General features: G+C 36.0%; 1 protein-coding gene and 1 long non-coding RNA gene across 7 annotated transcripts; both read right to left on the bottom strand.

Moving 5' to 3' along the window:
- Positions 1 to 1994: 1994 nt before the first annotated feature.
- LOC144654591 (uncharacterized) lies at positions 1995 to 10027 on the bottom strand. 5 transcript variants are annotated; one of them, XM_078514761.1, is made up of 13 exons: positions 9904 to 10027; positions 8467 to 8537; positions 7310 to 7372; positions 7190 to 7213; positions 6461 to 6514; positions 6328 to 6351; positions 5614 to 5661; positions 4946 to 4990; positions 4786 to 4809; positions 4416 to 4478; positions 4184 to 4219; positions 3250 to 3323; positions 1995 to 2135 (listed from the first exon to the last, which is right to left on the bottom strand). In XM_078514761.1, the coding sequence occupies exons 2-12, from the start codon at positions 8522 to 8524 to the stop codon at positions 3265 to 3267; spliced, it is 498 nt and encodes a 165-aa protein (XP_078370887.1). In that variant the 5' UTR covers positions 8525 to 8537; positions 9904 to 10027; the 3' UTR covers positions 1995 to 2135; positions 3250 to 3264. The 5 variants fall into 5 exon arrangements, with proteins under 5 accessions (XP_078370887.1, XP_078370888.1, XP_078370892.1 ...); XM_078514762.1 differs by having other exon boundaries at positions 9805 to 9948; XM_078514766.1 differs by lacking the exons at positions 7190 to 7213; positions 7310 to 7372.
- Positions 10028 to 12153: 2126 nt separating this feature from the next.
- Positions 12154 to 16547, bottom strand: LOC144654810 (uncharacterized). 2 transcript variants are annotated; one of them, XR_013570996.1, is made up of 6 exons: positions 16450 to 16547; positions 15318 to 15392; positions 14140 to 14166; positions 13314 to 13436; positions 12773 to 12830; positions 12154 to 12262 (listed from the first exon to the last, which is right to left on the bottom strand). It is a non-coding gene; the product is annotated as an uncharacterized LOC144654810 (long non-coding RNA). The 2 variants fall into 2 exon arrangements; XR_013570997.1 differs by having other exon boundaries at positions 13332 to 13436.
- Between the last annotated feature and the right edge of the window lie 465 nt (positions 16548 to 17012).

Genomic DNA, 17012 nt, shown 5'->3' with positions numbered 1-17012 from the left:
TTCATTGAGAGCTTATGTTAAAATGATAAAAATAGTGCCTCAACCAATCACCAAAAAGCAGGGTGCTTTCTGGTCACGGTGGTTGTCGATTTCATGTGCCGGAAGTTACTCAAGTGTGAATTAATTATCTGCATACCGCAGGACAAAGGGCCGACAAATCTCAAATGGCGGTTTTCGAAACGAAGATTCGCCGGCCGTATCGATTTATCTACCACTGCTGCTAAGCTTTAAGTTGATTTAAAGCAAAGTACTTCGTATTCCTGTTTACACTGATCAGTTAAGACTCAGGACTGTTTTCAAGAATGCATGGAAAAGAACTGTCACTTCAATACGTGGAAATCAGTTACAAATGGCGCGCGCGTCAAGAAAATTGGATAACAGCTTCGCCGAGGGCTTAGGTTTTGTCGTAAATGAGGAAAACAGGATTTACAATGTATCAGCGAACACCACGGTAAGCAAGTCTATGTTTTTATTTTACTCAGTTGAAGTTCACATGGGGAAAATTAACCTTTGCGTGGAATGTTTACATAATGTTGATAAGATCAACAATGTCACGGTCGGTTAAATCAACGAATTTTAAGCAACTTTGAGATCTGAAAGCATCGCACTAAATCATTTCTCCAGGAAATCCTTTTAGTATCGAAAAGAACAATCATTTATCTGTCTAATACCAAATTTTCGGCCATTTATTTCGCTTCGCTCATACTTAAATAAAGCGATAAGTTTGACCTATTTTGAATTAAATCAAAAGTGTGTCGAATAAACTTAATTATATTTTGTAAATAAAAGGACTTTAAGAGCAGAAATTGCTTTCGACGTACTAATTTGATGTTATTCTTCGATATTAAATAGGTATTTTTCTTCCAGAGTGCTTTATTTTTCGACGCGAAGCTAACAAACTCGGCATAAATTTTGAGCTCCGAAAGCGTCAATTTTGCTGGATTTTAGAATTATCGATTTTCTCGAAAACAAATCGATATTTAGCCAAACAAAGTATACTGTGATTTATTTTATATTAAGGCCTACCCATGGTAAGAGAATGAGCGAAATCCATTACAGGGCTCTTGCCAAGAATTTTCATTTTTGTTTGAAATTTGTGCATATGTCCTCTTAAACCTAATCGGTTAGTTGTTGTTGTTTACTTCACTGGTGAAAGTTAGACCTACGATGCTTCAAAACTATGATCAGTCCATGGACACTTTTATCTCTCCCTGGTGGAGTCTGTCGCCCTTTAAAACATATTTCCGTACTCGGCAAAATGAAGATGTATACGTTTCTTATATATCGTGGTTAGGTCATGCAAAGGACAATGTTTATTTTTGGGTTTGACCGTTTTGTCTGGTTACGGGGGACTAGTTTTGGTGGTTAAATAGAAGGAAGTTTTCTTAGTAGTACGTTTTTCGGGATCTAATGGAATTTTGTTGTTGTGATTGCCATGCTAAAAAGTCGTTGTTACCAAGACGAAACAACTCTTCCTTACGCGAATTGGCTGTGCGCATATGTACAGGTTTTTGCCAAACCACGGAGATGTGTCGAACGACCATTGACTTCAAATGTTTTGTTTCGATTTTTGTTTTTCCTGTTATGATTTCTGTCGATCCCTTTCTATTATTATTCTTTTTTAATTTTGCATTGTTGAGACATGGCCGCGTGAAACTTTCTATCACACATGAATGTTAAAATTATATACACGATAGAGAGTACAGAAAGTCATCCATAAAGTGTTGTCCAACACTGATGTGACCAGGGACCATGCTGAGAAAATAACTTACCTTATTATAGGAAATTTACGATACATGTTATTAACTCGCGTTAATTTTTTTTATGTAAACACGTTAATTAAAAGCATCTCACCAGAACTTTTCGTAAATTCGCGTTAATTTTATTACGCGTAAATTTTGTTCGCGCTGTTAAAATGCCACGTTATATTCCTATAATAAGGTATATTCGGGTCCAAAGAAATGCTCAAACAACTTAATAAGAAACAACTAAAGTTTTCAAGAAACGTACAAGTTTATTTCTTGTACATACAGGACATCCTTTGATTATAATAAGTGTTTTTTTTAACTCTAGTAAATAAAGATGAAACTACTGAAAATAGGAGCCTCCTGCGCCATCGTCCTTGTATGCTTCGGCTGAAGAAAAAAATAAATAAAACATAAATTTACAACGTGGTATATAAGCATCTTTGATATAAGCTCAGCTTATTTTTTGTTCAAAAATAGCTTAGTTTATTGTATAAGCTACTCTACTCGTGAACTCGATCGTGCCCGGTGGCAGCTATTTGGGTGCTGACACATCGTGAAGGGAAATGTGCCGCGGAAACGGCAACAACATGTACACAAGCAAGGAAATGTACATGAAACAGGGATATGTTACAGCGACACATTTCATTTTGTCATGATAAGACCTGTCCTGATTGTGCTTGTAAAATGCTGGAAATTTACTCACTGGAATGCTTAATAGTGGCTAAAAAATGCCAAGCACTAGAACCACAAGAGGTTGCTCAAAAGTTACCCAGCACAATCGAGACAGGTTCTGTCATAATGGATCGTGTCACGGCGACATTTGTGTGTGTGTGTGTACATATTGTGGTTTTATCACTGCTACATGTCACCACAGTAAGTTTTTTTTTCTGTGTAAGCACCTGCTTAAACTGTGCGAAGAACCTGCTTTCCTCTGTTACTAGGGTGATAGGAAAATTATTAATTATGTAAATCTCGCGACATTTGCTTATCGTTTTCTTAACACTTCGCCTAAAAATTATCCAGTTGGTTAAAAAATCGAGGCCAAGAAAGGTATCTCTGCAATCTTAGACAAAACTAGTTAAAACAAACGTATTTCACGCATTTTTCACAAATGTCCTGACCTACAAGCGGGTAAAAATATTCCCCCCCCCCTCTCCCCCTACTCAATGCTGTTTCTTAAGGTTTGCGGTTCAACAGGCATTGTTTTTAAAACACTACAGCATTAACAACATTGAAATGGGGGATGGGGGAGGGGGGTTCCGAAACTGGACTTTTTTAGCTATATCAGTTTAGTGTCAAATTGCTAAATTTTTTAACAGTTTTGTCCAAGCTTGTAGAAGTCCACACGAAGTATAAAAATGCAATAAAATAGGCGCAGGCGGAATGGGGCGGGGAGAGATTAGAAAAATCTCCCAAACAAGTGACACTTGTCCGAGAGTAATACTTTATTGTTAGTTACAAACTCTCTAATGCTAATAAGCCATTATGAAGGCTATTTGACCTTTTTTTCTTTGTTTTACATCTGCAAGGCGTCGATAAAGTCTTCCCATATGGTCTTGGTGTGACCAGTGGTATCTAAAAAGAGAAATAATTTACAGTTATTGACCGTTATTTATCGAAACGGAGGTGAAAACTGGAAAATATTTACCCTGCCTAAATGGGGCAAGGCATGAAAACATCCTGTAATATGGTCGAATTACCTTACGCATGAATACTGAAATGAGTTCATACCTCTTAAACAGATAGATGAGTTTATAAATTGATGAACAACAAATGAGAGAATAAACATTTTAAGTTAACAGTAGCTAAACAAATGTAATAAGTTGTGAAGTTTCGCACGCGACCTGCAACAGGGTGGATAACCATTCAAATAGCATGAATATCAACTAGTTAGTTAAGTAAAAGTGTGGCCATTTTTTTTTTTCCAAGAAGTGAGCTGCTATACCGGCTAAAAACCGATGGTATTTAACTGATAAAACAACGTAGTTAACACCGGGTAAAATATCACCAGCATTTATATCGTCAACTGGCTACATATTGGCTACTGATTTTTACAGCATACTTTCAACTAGTAGGTTCAGTTATGTTCAAACTTGGTCTGTATGAGCATCGTTTGTTTGTTTCATCATGTGTTAGTAGTTGCAAAAATTACCTCGGTGTAAAATTGTTTGAAATCAGTTCTTTGTTTTGGAGTTATTGCTTTCCTGCTCTATGTTGCTTCGAGGTTCTTTTTGGTCGTCTTGGGCGTTCTTTGTTTTTCGCTACTGCAGGCAAGTTTTACAAATTTTTACACCAAAGATGAGCCTAAATGGGCTGAGCTTGTTATGCCTGCACAGTGCACTTTGCGTGTACTGCAGACAAAAAGGCTAAAACTTGAAATTATGTATCTTAGACTAGTATGCTTGAAAGTGTTCTGTAGAAATGTTACAATTTACCTCCTTCTCTCTTCTGTAACTTTCCAGGAGAGACTTCTGTTGCAATAAACAAGACAAAAAAGTAAGCAAGTATAGAAAATATGCGATAATTAAGTGAAAGGAAGAAAACAAAGAACAAGCGAATAAATAGATAAATAAACGAGCAACAAATCAAAAAGAAAGAAAGAAATGTACAGTAACTCAGACGATAAGTAACTCATATTTACATCCCTATTTAGTTTTTAAAACTTACTACTATCTTTAAGCACTTTCTCGAACTCCTTTGCTTTCCGATCAAATTCCGACCACATGTTCTCTACAAAAAAATTCCATGATTAGATTAGTTAGCGAAGATTGCTAAAATATCCGCCAGTGAACACCCAAGGTAGTGTAGTCAGTGTCCCGTGCCGTGCTCATTTTTTTTTATGAGTGTGGGATGTTTCTTTTAATTTTTTCTTTGCTAATTTACAACGTTCTGACAGCTTGGCTCCCGGCACAGATAAATGAATAAATAAATCAATGAATGACTGAATAAATAAATAAGTAAATAAATTAACGAGTGAATAAATAATTGCATGACGAATGAATTAATAAGTATGATGTTATTTTGTAACAACACCTACCTCTCTTTCCTTTTCGCGGCCGTGCTGTGAAAATAAAACAGAGTTTAAAAAGGGTGAGGTATTTATTTCTGAACATAACTGAATAGAAGTTTGACATGAGCTCGCAGCAAAGAAGCCAAAACAGCTAAAAAAAGAAAAACCAAAAAATGATTTTACTCACTCCAACCATAAGGACTATCTCTAAAGTAGGTCTGCAAGTTTGGCTCTTTGAAATAGAACAAAAAAAGGGTAATTATAATAGGGTGAAATTATGACACAATATAGTTCAAATAGTTTGACACATTACGGATAAACTGAGTTTAAAGAGACTATGTCACGCATTTAACCAGATTTTTGAACAGCCAAAATTTATTTTTGTGTCGCATGAAAACTAGCAGTAATAGCCCAGTTTTATAAAGAATTGCTATATAAGAGCACTGAAACTGTTAACTAGCATTATTGGCTGCGGATGGCGCGGATGGAAACGGATTGCAATTTGAAAACGTCAGGCAAACGTTTTCAAATTGAATCCGTGTGTCTTCAAGAAATTGATATTTATAGCCGTAGCTTGATTTCTATCCACAAATTAAGGTTATGTCTTCTTTAAATGTTCAAAGATATTGTTTTTTATATGTTGGGTTGCCTTTCACTAATTTCAGAACAGTTAAGACCAAAAATCTGCGAAATCTCCGTGACGTAGACGTCCCTTTAACAGAACATGACGTATGATCAGGTTATAATTGAAACGTTTATCATTTGGCCACGCGGAAATACGTCTGCGTTCGCAGGCTAGCCATGGCCAGACTATATTAATATGGGCATCTTTATTCAATGTATTTCATTGTGTACCTTTCTTGTCGTCATGCAGCTCACTTTGTGGTATTGGATTACCAGGCTCTGTTGAAACAAGAACATTGAAAGTGCGAATCAGAAAACCGTGAGCACTTTCATTTATCTTGGATATGTTAATTTCTGCAGAAAACCATGTAATGAAAGGTCAAACTGCAGGAAATATAAACAAGTGGACGAGTAATGGAGCCAATAGGCTATTAATCAATTATTATTGAACCACAGTAGGCTTATGCTCAAGTGTCCCTAATTAGAAAAGAGGTGTTTGGTATCGGCTAAGGTTCTTTTAATCAATTATTATTGAACCAATTGCAATAGACAGTAGGCTTATCCTCAAGTCTCCCTAATTAGAAGAGAGGTGTTTCCCATCGGATAAGTTTCTTTTAGACCATTTATAAAGTATTTGATTGATTGATTGATTGATTTGCAAATACTTTGAAAGCTATTTTCTCTCCCAAAGTATAATGAAAGTGTTCACAATTTTTGGCCACGGACCAAAAAAGTGGTTGCAAGTGTCGACTCGTTTTAACGGCGTGTCGCCATGCGTAAACAAATAAACAAGAAAAAAATAAATAAATACACAAATAAATAAATAAATAATTGAATGAATAAGTGAATTGAAATAAAAAGGTAAGGAAATAAAAAAATAGAAATGAATGAATGAATGAATGAATAAATGAAACTAAAATTGTAGCATTTTGTTACGTCACCAACCTCTCTTTCCTTTTCGTGGCCCTGCTGTGAGAATAAAAGAAAATTAAAAAAATGTGAGGTGCTTATTTCTGAACGTAACTAAGTAAGGTCTGACATTGAAATCACAGTTATGAAATAAAGAGATTTTACTCACTGCCACCATCTTCCTCATCATGATTATCTCTGAAGTAGGTCTGCATGTTTGGCTCTTTGAAATAAAAAAACAAACAAAACAAGGCAATTAAGTAATGTTTGATATAGTTCAAATATTATATAGCGTATAATAGAAATGTTTTTTCACCTGGCCAGGCTATTAAAGACCAAACTGTGTTTTTTTAAACCAGCGTACAGAATGGACATATATTTAACTTTGTTTGACAGAAAAGGTTTTAAGCGGTTCAAATAGTTTTTTTTAGGAGGAACAACAACAGCAGTACCACGTGAAATAACTGAAGTTCAAGCCACTGTGGCCACAATGCTGAAAACGAAATATTTAGGACACAAAACTACCGTAAAAACAATGAAAAAAATGTTCTAGTACTCTATCTGAACTGCTATTTACCTTCGTTGTCATCATGCAGCTTAGTTTGTAGTGTTGGGAGGCCAGGTTCTGTTTTAACAGAACATTGATATGAGAGTTGTTTTTGGTCGAAAAAAAAAACTGATTTCAAGTATCAATCAGTTATTTTTTTTTTACACCTTTTGACATATCTCGAGCTCCACGCATCACATAAACAAACAAACAATAAAATAAAAAAAAAAATAAATATATAAATAAGAAAAGAAAGAATGAATGACTGATTGGATGAATGGATGGATGGATGAGCGAATGCAGAAATGAATGAATTAAATAAATAACAAGGTATTGTGTGACGTCACCTACCCCTCTTTCCTTTTCGTGGACTTGCTGTGAGAATAAAAACAAGTTAAAAAGTGAGACATGTCTAGTTTTTAAACGTCTGATAAATTTCAAGCAAAGAAGTTTAAAAAATATAATACTTACTTCCACCTGTTCCGCCATCAGGCAGCTGAGCCGGACTGTCCATAAAATTCTGTACGTTTGGTGCTTTGGAATAAAGAGAAAGAAAAGCAATCAGATAAAACAAAGTTTAACTATTTTCTCCCTTCAGCCAAATTATCAATCGGTGCAAAAGAAAATGAAAATAATGGCCGCTGATTTCCTAATTCCTGTACGGCTTTTTTCCAGGCCTTCACGGTATTGTTGATGACACTATTCGTTTCAGTGAGCTGTCGCTCGTACCACGTGACCCGAAACGGCTTGACCGCGACGAAACTAGAGGCCTAGAAACTAGGCAAGGCCGCTGCGTCACTTTAAAACACAGAAGAAATTTTAATCTGTGACATTAGACTTAGTGTTGCATGATATTTTTGTATTTTGTAGCTTGTGTGTCGTATTACCATAACTTTTCAATGCTAAAATACATCTGTTTCAACAAAAGTTGCGTCTTAGTACAGAAGCGTAAACCACACGCGACTAGGCATAAATAGATTGTGCTCGGCAACTTTTGAGCAACTTTTGGCTTTTTGAGCAACTTTTTGTAGTGCCAGCAACCTAGGGCAACTTTTACTTTCCTTGGCAACTTTTGAGCAACAAATTGATTTAAAACCGATCCAAACCATAAAAGGTCCTTTTTATTTCGAAGGATTTTATTAAAACTGGTTTTATTCGCTGCAACATAGAATTTGCCGCCGGCCATCTTGGCATTTGCTGAAGTGCGAGTCACTTATGGCATCGCAATCAGATGAAATTCCAGACGAGGAAAATGGAAATAATTCAGACATTGACCTCATTTGGGTTGCCATAGACGCTGGGGTAAGTCTTAGTAAACCTGCAAGCGCTTCAATTTCTAGAAAACGCAAAATTCACGTCAAAAACAACTCTAAGAGCAAGCAACTTTTCTGAATATTTTTTTCTGAATATTTGAGCAACTTTAGAGCAACTTTTTGGTATATTGTGAAGCAACTTTTCCTAAATTTACTAGCACAATCTATTCATGCCTACACGCGACAATGCTGAAAGGAGTTATGGGTGGTTCTTATTAACCATTCCTTGAATGAAGTTCGCTTTTAATCTGCGAGTCTGAATTCGAAACCGTCTGCTTTTTCATTAGAATAGTTGCTATTGAAACGAAGACTTACCCGCCAATGAATTAGCGATCACCAGTATAACACAGAATGCAATTATTAACGCCTTCATTTTTAGAATTTTCCTGTGAAATGAGAAGCAAAATAAATGAAAACGTACCTTTTATGCAGCTGCTAAAATGAAAGCCTTATTCCAGGGAAAATAAGTATAATAAACGCCCGATACCATTTTATTTAAAATGAATAAATTCATTATCGTTAAGTTAGGCCTATTTGATCATTTCCTGCATGTAATTTGCTCACGTACACAAATTTCCAATAATTGCATACAAATGTATCGTAGTTATTTGATTCAGATGATAATGCGCCCTTCTTGCAATAAACCTTCCCTTTCAAATGAACATTTTTTTAATTTGCGCGGCCTCCTTCTCCCCACCCCACTAAAAATGCTAAAAAAATAATCAGAAAAGCTTGCTTTTGTTTGGTAATTCAATTACCAAAGAAAAATTGGTTTTCTTTTTAAGATTGCAAGGAAATATGTCGATTTGTAGCGCCTTGTTGGCGAGACAAGTTCGTTTTCAAATCTCTCAGTTAATCCCTCAGAAATCATGGAAATGTGAAGACAAAGAGGGAGCTCAAAGCTCCGCTGGCAAATACCCAACCAAACTAGTTAGCAGCTTCAAGATGTTCATTTTATCAGAAATCTATTAATTCTTGATCTCTCTAAATAAACTTAGCACCTCAGGTGGTAAAGTCGAATCATTCTAAATTCTATTAGGCTCCTAGGCAGCAGAAACGATACAGACCTAAATATAAAGTCTTATGCTCTGTTTGTATTGACGCCATCCGAAAATTTCTTATAAGTGAACAACAAAAAATATCTGATATATTAAGCTTAAGGCCCCCATTGTGTTCACTCTACAAAGCAACTTTAATATTTTCCCCTAGTTTTAATGACCACAATTTTAAAATAGTTCGGCCCGAATCTACGGTGTATCTCACGGAAATTCAATACTTCGTTGGTTAGTACAATGTCGTCAGCTCCAAAATGAAGCTTTAATTGGTGATTTTAAAACGTACACTCACTGAATTGAAAACAACATAAAATTTCCACTGGTTTAAATCACTTGAAAAACAGTTTGAAGCCACTTCAAAAGCCGAGAGGAAAAGGGAGTGTATTGGTCCATGATTATAACGTGTGGATGTTGGCATCAGAATCAATAATAATAATGTTTTACTAGAAACCTTTACAAACTGAAATCTTTAGCAGCCTTAGCTTTAAATTCGACCTGTGTGACTTTGTATTCATCTGAACTAAGATTTCCATTAGAGTTTTGATAACTAACATATGACCTTGATAACTAATTTATAACCTTGTTAACAAACTCATACCTTTGATGACTACGTTATGGTCTGACTTATCACCTCTTCAGTTTTATCGGATTTATCAGTGGGTCATAAGAAGATAAGCTGATGTTTTAATTCCCCTACCTTGCTTTGATCTGTTTGGAACGGTGTGCGCTGAATACTGTGAAGAACAGTCAATAAAAGCTTGCCTTTTATTTAAATTTGCAGACTGCCTTAATGCGCCCAAGGCAATTCCTGTTTAATTAGGGATATTGCCTTCTCCCGCTACATTAACAAAAAAAGCCTCGCGTCTTTTATAAAAGTTAAATAGAAGCAGATTAGCAGGAAATTAAGGATTAGGAAAAACGGTTTTCGAGACTTAATGGCAACCTTTATTATAATACTGAAAAGCCGATCAAATTAACGAGGATGTAATTCAATAAAATACGTGCAAATGAAAAAAACCCGGCATGTTCTATTTGGCAATCTCAAAATTATAGTAAAGCCAATGATAAGAGTTCTTTCAAAACCTCTCTCGAATATACGTTTAAGACTTGAATATTTTTAAAAATACATTTTCAACAGCTTCTAGTCAGCTCAAAGTTTTCTCCGAATCAACAAAATTATTGCACGACTTTAAAAAGCAAATAGATACTAATAGAATCTACGAAATTATCCTTGAAATTAAATTAATTATTTATAAAGAAGATTCAGTTGTGCGGTATATCAAACATCATCAAGGATTATTAAAATTGTTAATAAGGTCGTGGCAGATGTGAAATGGTCGATTAACGATTAAAATTGGCGTGGTTATCAGTAATGCTTAGTTGAAATGAATTGTTTTCTTTTTTAAAAGAAAATTCTTCAAAATCAATGTTAGCATTTGCTATGTTAATAAAGCGTCCCTAACATCGGTCGGTGTTCAAAAAATCTTCACAAATCTTTGTACATTTAGTATCAAGTTAGAATTATTTTTTCTCCAAGACTTTTTGTTGATGTCGCATAATTCTGAGATTTTTTCACTTTTTTGTCACCTGCCTACATGACAATGTATTTATGTTAAAGATAAATTTGATATTCATCTCTCGTTGAAATTAAAGTTTTAAAAAGCAAATTATACCTTTTTTGCTTGAAGTAGAATAATTTGCTCAAAAACAGAGTATACAGTTAAAACAAGTCATTGACGCATTGTTTGGTTTGCAATACCATATATTTTCAGTTATTTATCCAATTTGCTTTCGAAATTGAAAAACTTTTATAAAAAGCTATAGTCTGTTTACCAGAAGCACTAATATTTTTAAAAAAGTTCAAATATTTCAAGTTGCTGTTCGTCTAATATAATCAATATAATTTCTCTTCTTTCTTTTTTTAAAATCACTGAGCCGATTTGTCTATTTTTTTCAAGACACTCTAAGAGCGTAGCAGATATAATGCAAAACAGTTTGTATTTAATCGAGAGTTTCGCTGGACGAGGCTCCTGATTAGGATCTGGGGCCAACGAGGAAATTGCGAGTGGGACTGGGGTGAGATGTCTCTCTACTTTAGCTTATCGGTGCCTTGAATCGGTGCCTAAAGCCTCCAAATGTACGATCGAGTTTCATGCTTTTACTTACTTCGCGAGAAAAACTAGAGGAAAAAGATCCTGTTTCGCAATCTAGCTAACAGATGAAATTTGTAAGCCATGTCGATCACATACAAACTCTCTTAGCGGATCCTATTACATTTTTTTAAAGTAGATAACAAATTTAACTTTCACTTGGTGGTAAGTTGACGAGGTGCATGGACTGGGGAGAGCGTAATCGCAGTCGCTATTCGCAGGCTGTTTTTCTTTTCGCACCCAAATCTGTAAGATCTTTACATTTCGAGTTGGTTTTTTGGGTAAGCTTCGATCCGAGACAAAAGAAAGAAGCTTCATCTCTAAATTGAAAATAAAACCGTTCACTCATAATTAAGCCAGTCTAGGCTATTAACGTCCAGCAAGCTACCACCTCCCACTAATATGTCCTACTAGTTATATAATCTTGTTCTTCGTGTGCGTCACTGAGGTCATAGGATCGACTCCTGTTGGGAGGAATCTGAATTATTTTCAAAGTAGTTTCTGTCACTGGATGAATAATATCTTCATAACTGTGCTTTTTGTCATGCTTAAACACTATTTCTTCGCACGTTCGTCGATTATTACAATTAAGTTTGGTATTCCAAACAAAATATCTGGCTTGTTACTTAGCGTATCCCGTTAATTTTAACAGTGCTACCCACTCCCCCATACTGCATGATTCTAAGCCGGACTTCTATTTGATCCACTGTCAGGGGGTGGGGACGGAGGAGTCTGGGTTAGTGCTTTGGCACACGAGACAACTAAACGATTTGAACACACAAAAATAGAGAAGGCAATTCTTTCTTTCCTTTATGATTTGTTATTCTTTTCATTCTAATCACTACATGTTCCTTTATTTGGTGTCATATTTTATGATCCTCTCGATTCTTGTCCAAAGCCTAACGCCTGCAAAGAGGAAAAAGTAAACAAGAGGCTTTAGTTTGACATAATCAGAGCGCTTTTTGAAAAGTAGGTCCTTTCAGGAGCAGAAGGGCCAGTTGTCGCATAAAATTTGTGATGCTCAACTTTGTTTTTTCTATGGTAGGATAATCGAGCTGCAAGTACTGTTACTCCCCCTGATGGAATGATCTGGTCCACCAACAGTTTGTAAAGTTGCCTAAACAGTTCGCCGGAATCTAATAATGAGTGGACTGTTTGTGTCTTCTTGCCGAAGAACAACAAAGAACCCAGCCACACTCAAACCCAGGCTTCTCGATAAGGAGTTCAACACATTAGCCATTAGTCCATCGAACCTCCTGCAGATGTTGCAATTTATGGAAGCTAAATATGTTAACATGGCATGTGGGAATAACAGTTAAGAACCGCTACTCTGAAGGTTAGCTAAGGAGACCTCAACCTGCAGAACTATAATGAGGGATTGCTTTTTACCCTCCCGCCCCCCGGAAACATTCTTACCTGCCACCAAATGATTCTGCCATCTTATCCACCACTTTACCCATAACTGTGTCGACTCCTTTGAACGAAAACAAGCAAAAAAAAAAAGACTTAACAAATCACACACAATCATTATAAATTTCACACTTAAAATAACATGCTACTGATTGTTACCGATTGCATCAAGAAAGGAGGATCATCCTCTTTAGATTTCAAAAATTGTTAGCTCGCGTTGTGTTTATCCGGCGAACAACCTTCTTTTTACGCTCACTGGGAAATAAGGGATGTTATTTTTCAATCAAACGCAGAAATTATTATGCGTAGTTTCCTCTAGCTTTGGGGTGCGAGATTTTTGTAGCTAGCCTAAAAAACATTTTATTTAAAGCATATTGGTTGCTTGTTTAGGGAATATTTCTTTATAGTTGTTGTTAGAGCCGAACACTGAGTAATTTTCGAAGCGAACTTAGGCTTCAAAAGTAAACAGAATACACAACCAAATAGGCCGATTACTATAACTGTGTCCTAAAATAGGCTTCAACGTTAACAAGGATCTTCTTCTTACCTGCAGACTGCACCGAACCTTGGTCCGCAGCTGTGTTTCCGCCTGCCTCCGCGCCTGCCCCCGTGTCTCCCCCCGCGGCTGCTTCCGTGGTGGACGGAGCTGTCTGTGAAGTTCTCCTTCTCCCTGTGAAGGCAATTTGCCAGACAATATCAAAATAAAGTAAGAGAATGCTTAGGGATAAATTATAAACGTCTAGCAAACGAACTACTCTATGATAACACTCTTGCGGTTTCATGCAGCACAATGAACAGTACACCTTACAAGTACTGCTCCATTGCTTTATCCTGAACAGTATCACACTGTTGTCACACCCACAGACTTTAAAGTAAGAACCACCTTGTACAACACACGGTACCACATGAAAGTACTGTTTGATCCACAGACTTAAAAGGTAGGACAACACCCACATTAATTGTGCATATAATAAGTAGTCTTACATAAAAGTTCTGCTCAACAGCTTTCATTTGAACGGTAACAAATGCCAATTAGCGCTTTTATTTCAGACTTGAAAGCTAGAGGAACGTTGCACCACATAATGGCACGCTAGGGTTTCATTTACAGACTGAAAGTGAAAACCTAAAGCCCAGGCGACGGTAAAAGTAAAGCTACAGAAAAGCTGCCTCCTACAAGAAAAACAAATTCGTTAATCCTCATGGGCAAAAGTACAAACTTTTACATTTCTTGTTGGCCAATATGCAAAATTCAAGTGAATACTCAGAAACCCATACGGTCTTCCCTTTAAGCTTTGAGCTTTGACTGGACAACCTTAATTGAAATAGCTGTAAGTCGTTGTGTTTGCGTAAGTGACGTAAACTTTATAACTCACTCCTTTTCTTAAACCAGCCTTCTCCGCCTGTCAGAAAAAAAAGAAAAAGAAAAAAAGAAACAGAACATCAATTGTTATAATCCATCAAATATTTTTCGCACGTGTGATTGGTCGGAACACATCACGTGATGCAGCCAAAACTTGAAGGTCACACGAAAGGCATGCAACGCACAAGCACAGACAAACAAAATTGTTCGTTTTTATTGTGCTTATCCTTTCGCCTGTGCTTGTGCTCAGTGAAAATCAGCCTTAGGAAATCTCAGTAATAAATATGTTTTCCGTTTAGCGTTTGAAAGGGTGGGGCTGACTGAAGTTGGAGCCAAGCGTGGAATGCCGACTAAACGGGTTTCAGCTGTGTTTTTTATTTTTTCTTTCCTTTCTTGGGTTATTGTCTTTTTGCTTCAAAGGTTTTATGAATCGAATTTTAACTGTCAACCAACAGGTGAATAAGGATATATTTTTTAAATGATGCCAGGTGTTCATGGGCTTAAAAACTTTATAACTCTTACAGTATAAACCATAAAGCAATTATATGTTAGAAGGACACTGTCGCGAACTTCTCTTCAAAAATTCAAGAGCCTAAAGACGTATGGAAACCTACATATAGTGGTCTAGTTTTGTTAAAAATTGCTATGCTAGTGTACTGAAGCTATAAATAAGTAATATTATTGTGATGCCATCAGGAACTTAAGATCTTAACTTGAAAAAGTTAGGCTGTTTTTTTTTTTCAAGTTCTCCCCATGTGGTCTGGAAAACAGCTTAAAACAAAAAAATGCTCCCGGCCCCCTTTCCTTCAACAAAATTTTACTTTATATCTTCATCTTAATGTTCTAGGCGCATTTCGTGTACGAGTGAGAGTACCTCGCCAATTAATTTTACATGAAAAGTAGAAAAATCAACGTGAAAGTGTCCCTTAAACTTTTATGGTCTTTTATACCCGATAAAATTTCTGTGACGAAACTTATGTTCTATTTCAAGGGCCTAATGAACGAAAAATTTAAACGTCGTCAACCAAGACTTTTACCTTAACCATCTAATGAGGGTTTTATAATTAGAGTTAACAACAAGGAACCAATGGAATGAAATCTTTTTTACATTTATACAAGATTTTTATAATTGGTGCGGTAATTTGTTATTTTTTTGTGTACCAGTTTGATCATTTATTATTACTTACTGACCTGGAAAAGCGACCATGACCACCAAAGCCAAAATAGCAAAGACTTTCAGATGCATCATGTATATATTCAGCAAAGCTATAAAAGGTAAGAAATCATATAAAGAAGAAGAAATGACAAAAATGTTTTCAATGTTGTTCGCGACATTCAAATCACTAAGGCCCGGTTCAGACGCCGTACTTTTCATGAGCCGAACTCAATTCGAATTTGGACCGACCCAAATTGACAAAAGCACGCCTCTTGATTCAGACGCCGTACTTTTTGGCCGTTCCGAGGCCGTTCCTAATACAGTTCCAATAAAACCAATCAAAGTTGTCAAAATATATTATAATAATGTAGGAATTAGGATCGGCACATGAAAAGTACGGCGTCTGAATCAAAGCCGCTCCAAAGGCGTTCCACAGGCGAAATTCTCGGCCAAGCTAGGCGGGAAGAACGGGTAAGCCGTTCCAAATTGAAATAGCCGTTCTAATTTGATTCAGACGCCGATCTTTTCATGTACTTAATTCAAGGAATTTGGTTCGGCTCATGAAAAGATCGGCGTCTGAACCGGGCCTAATAAAGCTAATAATACTTCAGATCTTGGGCGGAATGCACTGTAAACAACGCGGTTAGCTGAATTTCCCCATTACAATCCGGTTAACGTACCACAGTGTTTTGATATCTGCCGTAATTTTAAGTTCTCTGTCTTGTTGAAAAAAAAAGGAGATATGTAATCTGATGTTTGCTCTACAGTATAAAATTCATATTTATAATCAGTTCTTGATCGTATAGTACTAAAAAGTTAAACCCTTTATCCTCACTTATTTTCAATTTTTGAAGCATAGATGCTTAGATGACGTGAGCAAAGCTTTCTGAAAATGTTTACCTAAATATGTGTCATAAACAAAACAGAAAATTCACTTGCATTTCTCGTGAGTTTTTTCGTTCAAATGATTTCCATTTCTGATTAATTGAGCGAAATTACCAACTAATCGAAACCGTAAATGCCAATCATAAACACCAATTACTCGACGTGCCATTTTGAAAATGTATCCAATTAGCAGTTGCGTAAGATCGAAGAGATGGAAAGAGTACTGATACGATAAGATTATATACAATTATCAAGGTGGAAAGTGAACGAAAATTGTCTTACCTCACAAACGCTTCGGTGTTTTAGTTGTTTCTCGTGTTAACTGAACAAGTTACAGAGAGCAAATGCAGTACTACAGGTGCAAGGTTTAAACACTGATTCATATCAAGACCCCACGTTAAAATTTTAATTTTTAATTTTAAAAATTGATACGACCACAAAGGCTACAAATAAAAACAAAGTGAATATCAGTATCCATACGATTGGCTTTTAAAAACTCTTTTCATTCATTTATTTACACACCGACTCCAAACACTTGTTAATCTAATTACGACCTGTTTCAGTTATAACGGTATTGCTATCCCGGAATTGCTATACATGTCGAGATTTAAATGAAACATTGTCTAGAATAATAACTTTTTGAGCATCAAAACCAATTAAAATTTAAATCTTAATAGTGACTTTTCGAGCCAGAAAAATAACGTTTTTATTATCCTCGCGGTGGGTCGAGGCTTTGTTGAAGGACAATTTTTACCAACTTGAATTAGCACAAAAGAAACTGTTTTCATTTAAGGCAATACCGCATGTGTGTGTGCAAAAGAGGGTGTAATTAATCATTTTGGTAA

The sequence above is a fragment of the Oculina patagonica genome, chromosome 5 (assembly GCF_052425735.1).
Source record: "Oculina patagonica isolate OP01 chromosome 5, crgOcupat, whole genome shotgun sequence".
Classification (NCBI taxonomy): domain Eukaryota; kingdom Metazoa; phylum Cnidaria; class Anthozoa; order Scleractinia; family Oculinidae; genus Oculina; species Oculina patagonica.
Note: the sequence above shows the minus strand (reverse complement) of the source record. Positions and strands in the feature narration are given on the sequence as shown.

What these genes read in the sequence shown, in the direction of transcription:
- LOC144654591 (XM_078514761.1), bottom strand. Translation starts at nt 8,524, where the DNA reads ATGAAGGCGTTAATAATTGCATTCTGTGTTATACTGGTGATCGCTAAT. An exon ending in GATCGCTAATTCATTGGCGG is followed by an intron (nt 7,373 to 8,466) that starts GTAAGTCTTCGT and finishes TTTATTCCAAAG; the next exon opens with CACCAAACGTACAGAATTTT. An exon ending in GCCACGAAAAGGAAAGAGAG is followed by an intron (nt 5,662 to 6,327) that starts GTTGGTGACGTA and finishes TTGTTTCAACAG; the next exon opens with AGCCTGGTAATCCAATACCA.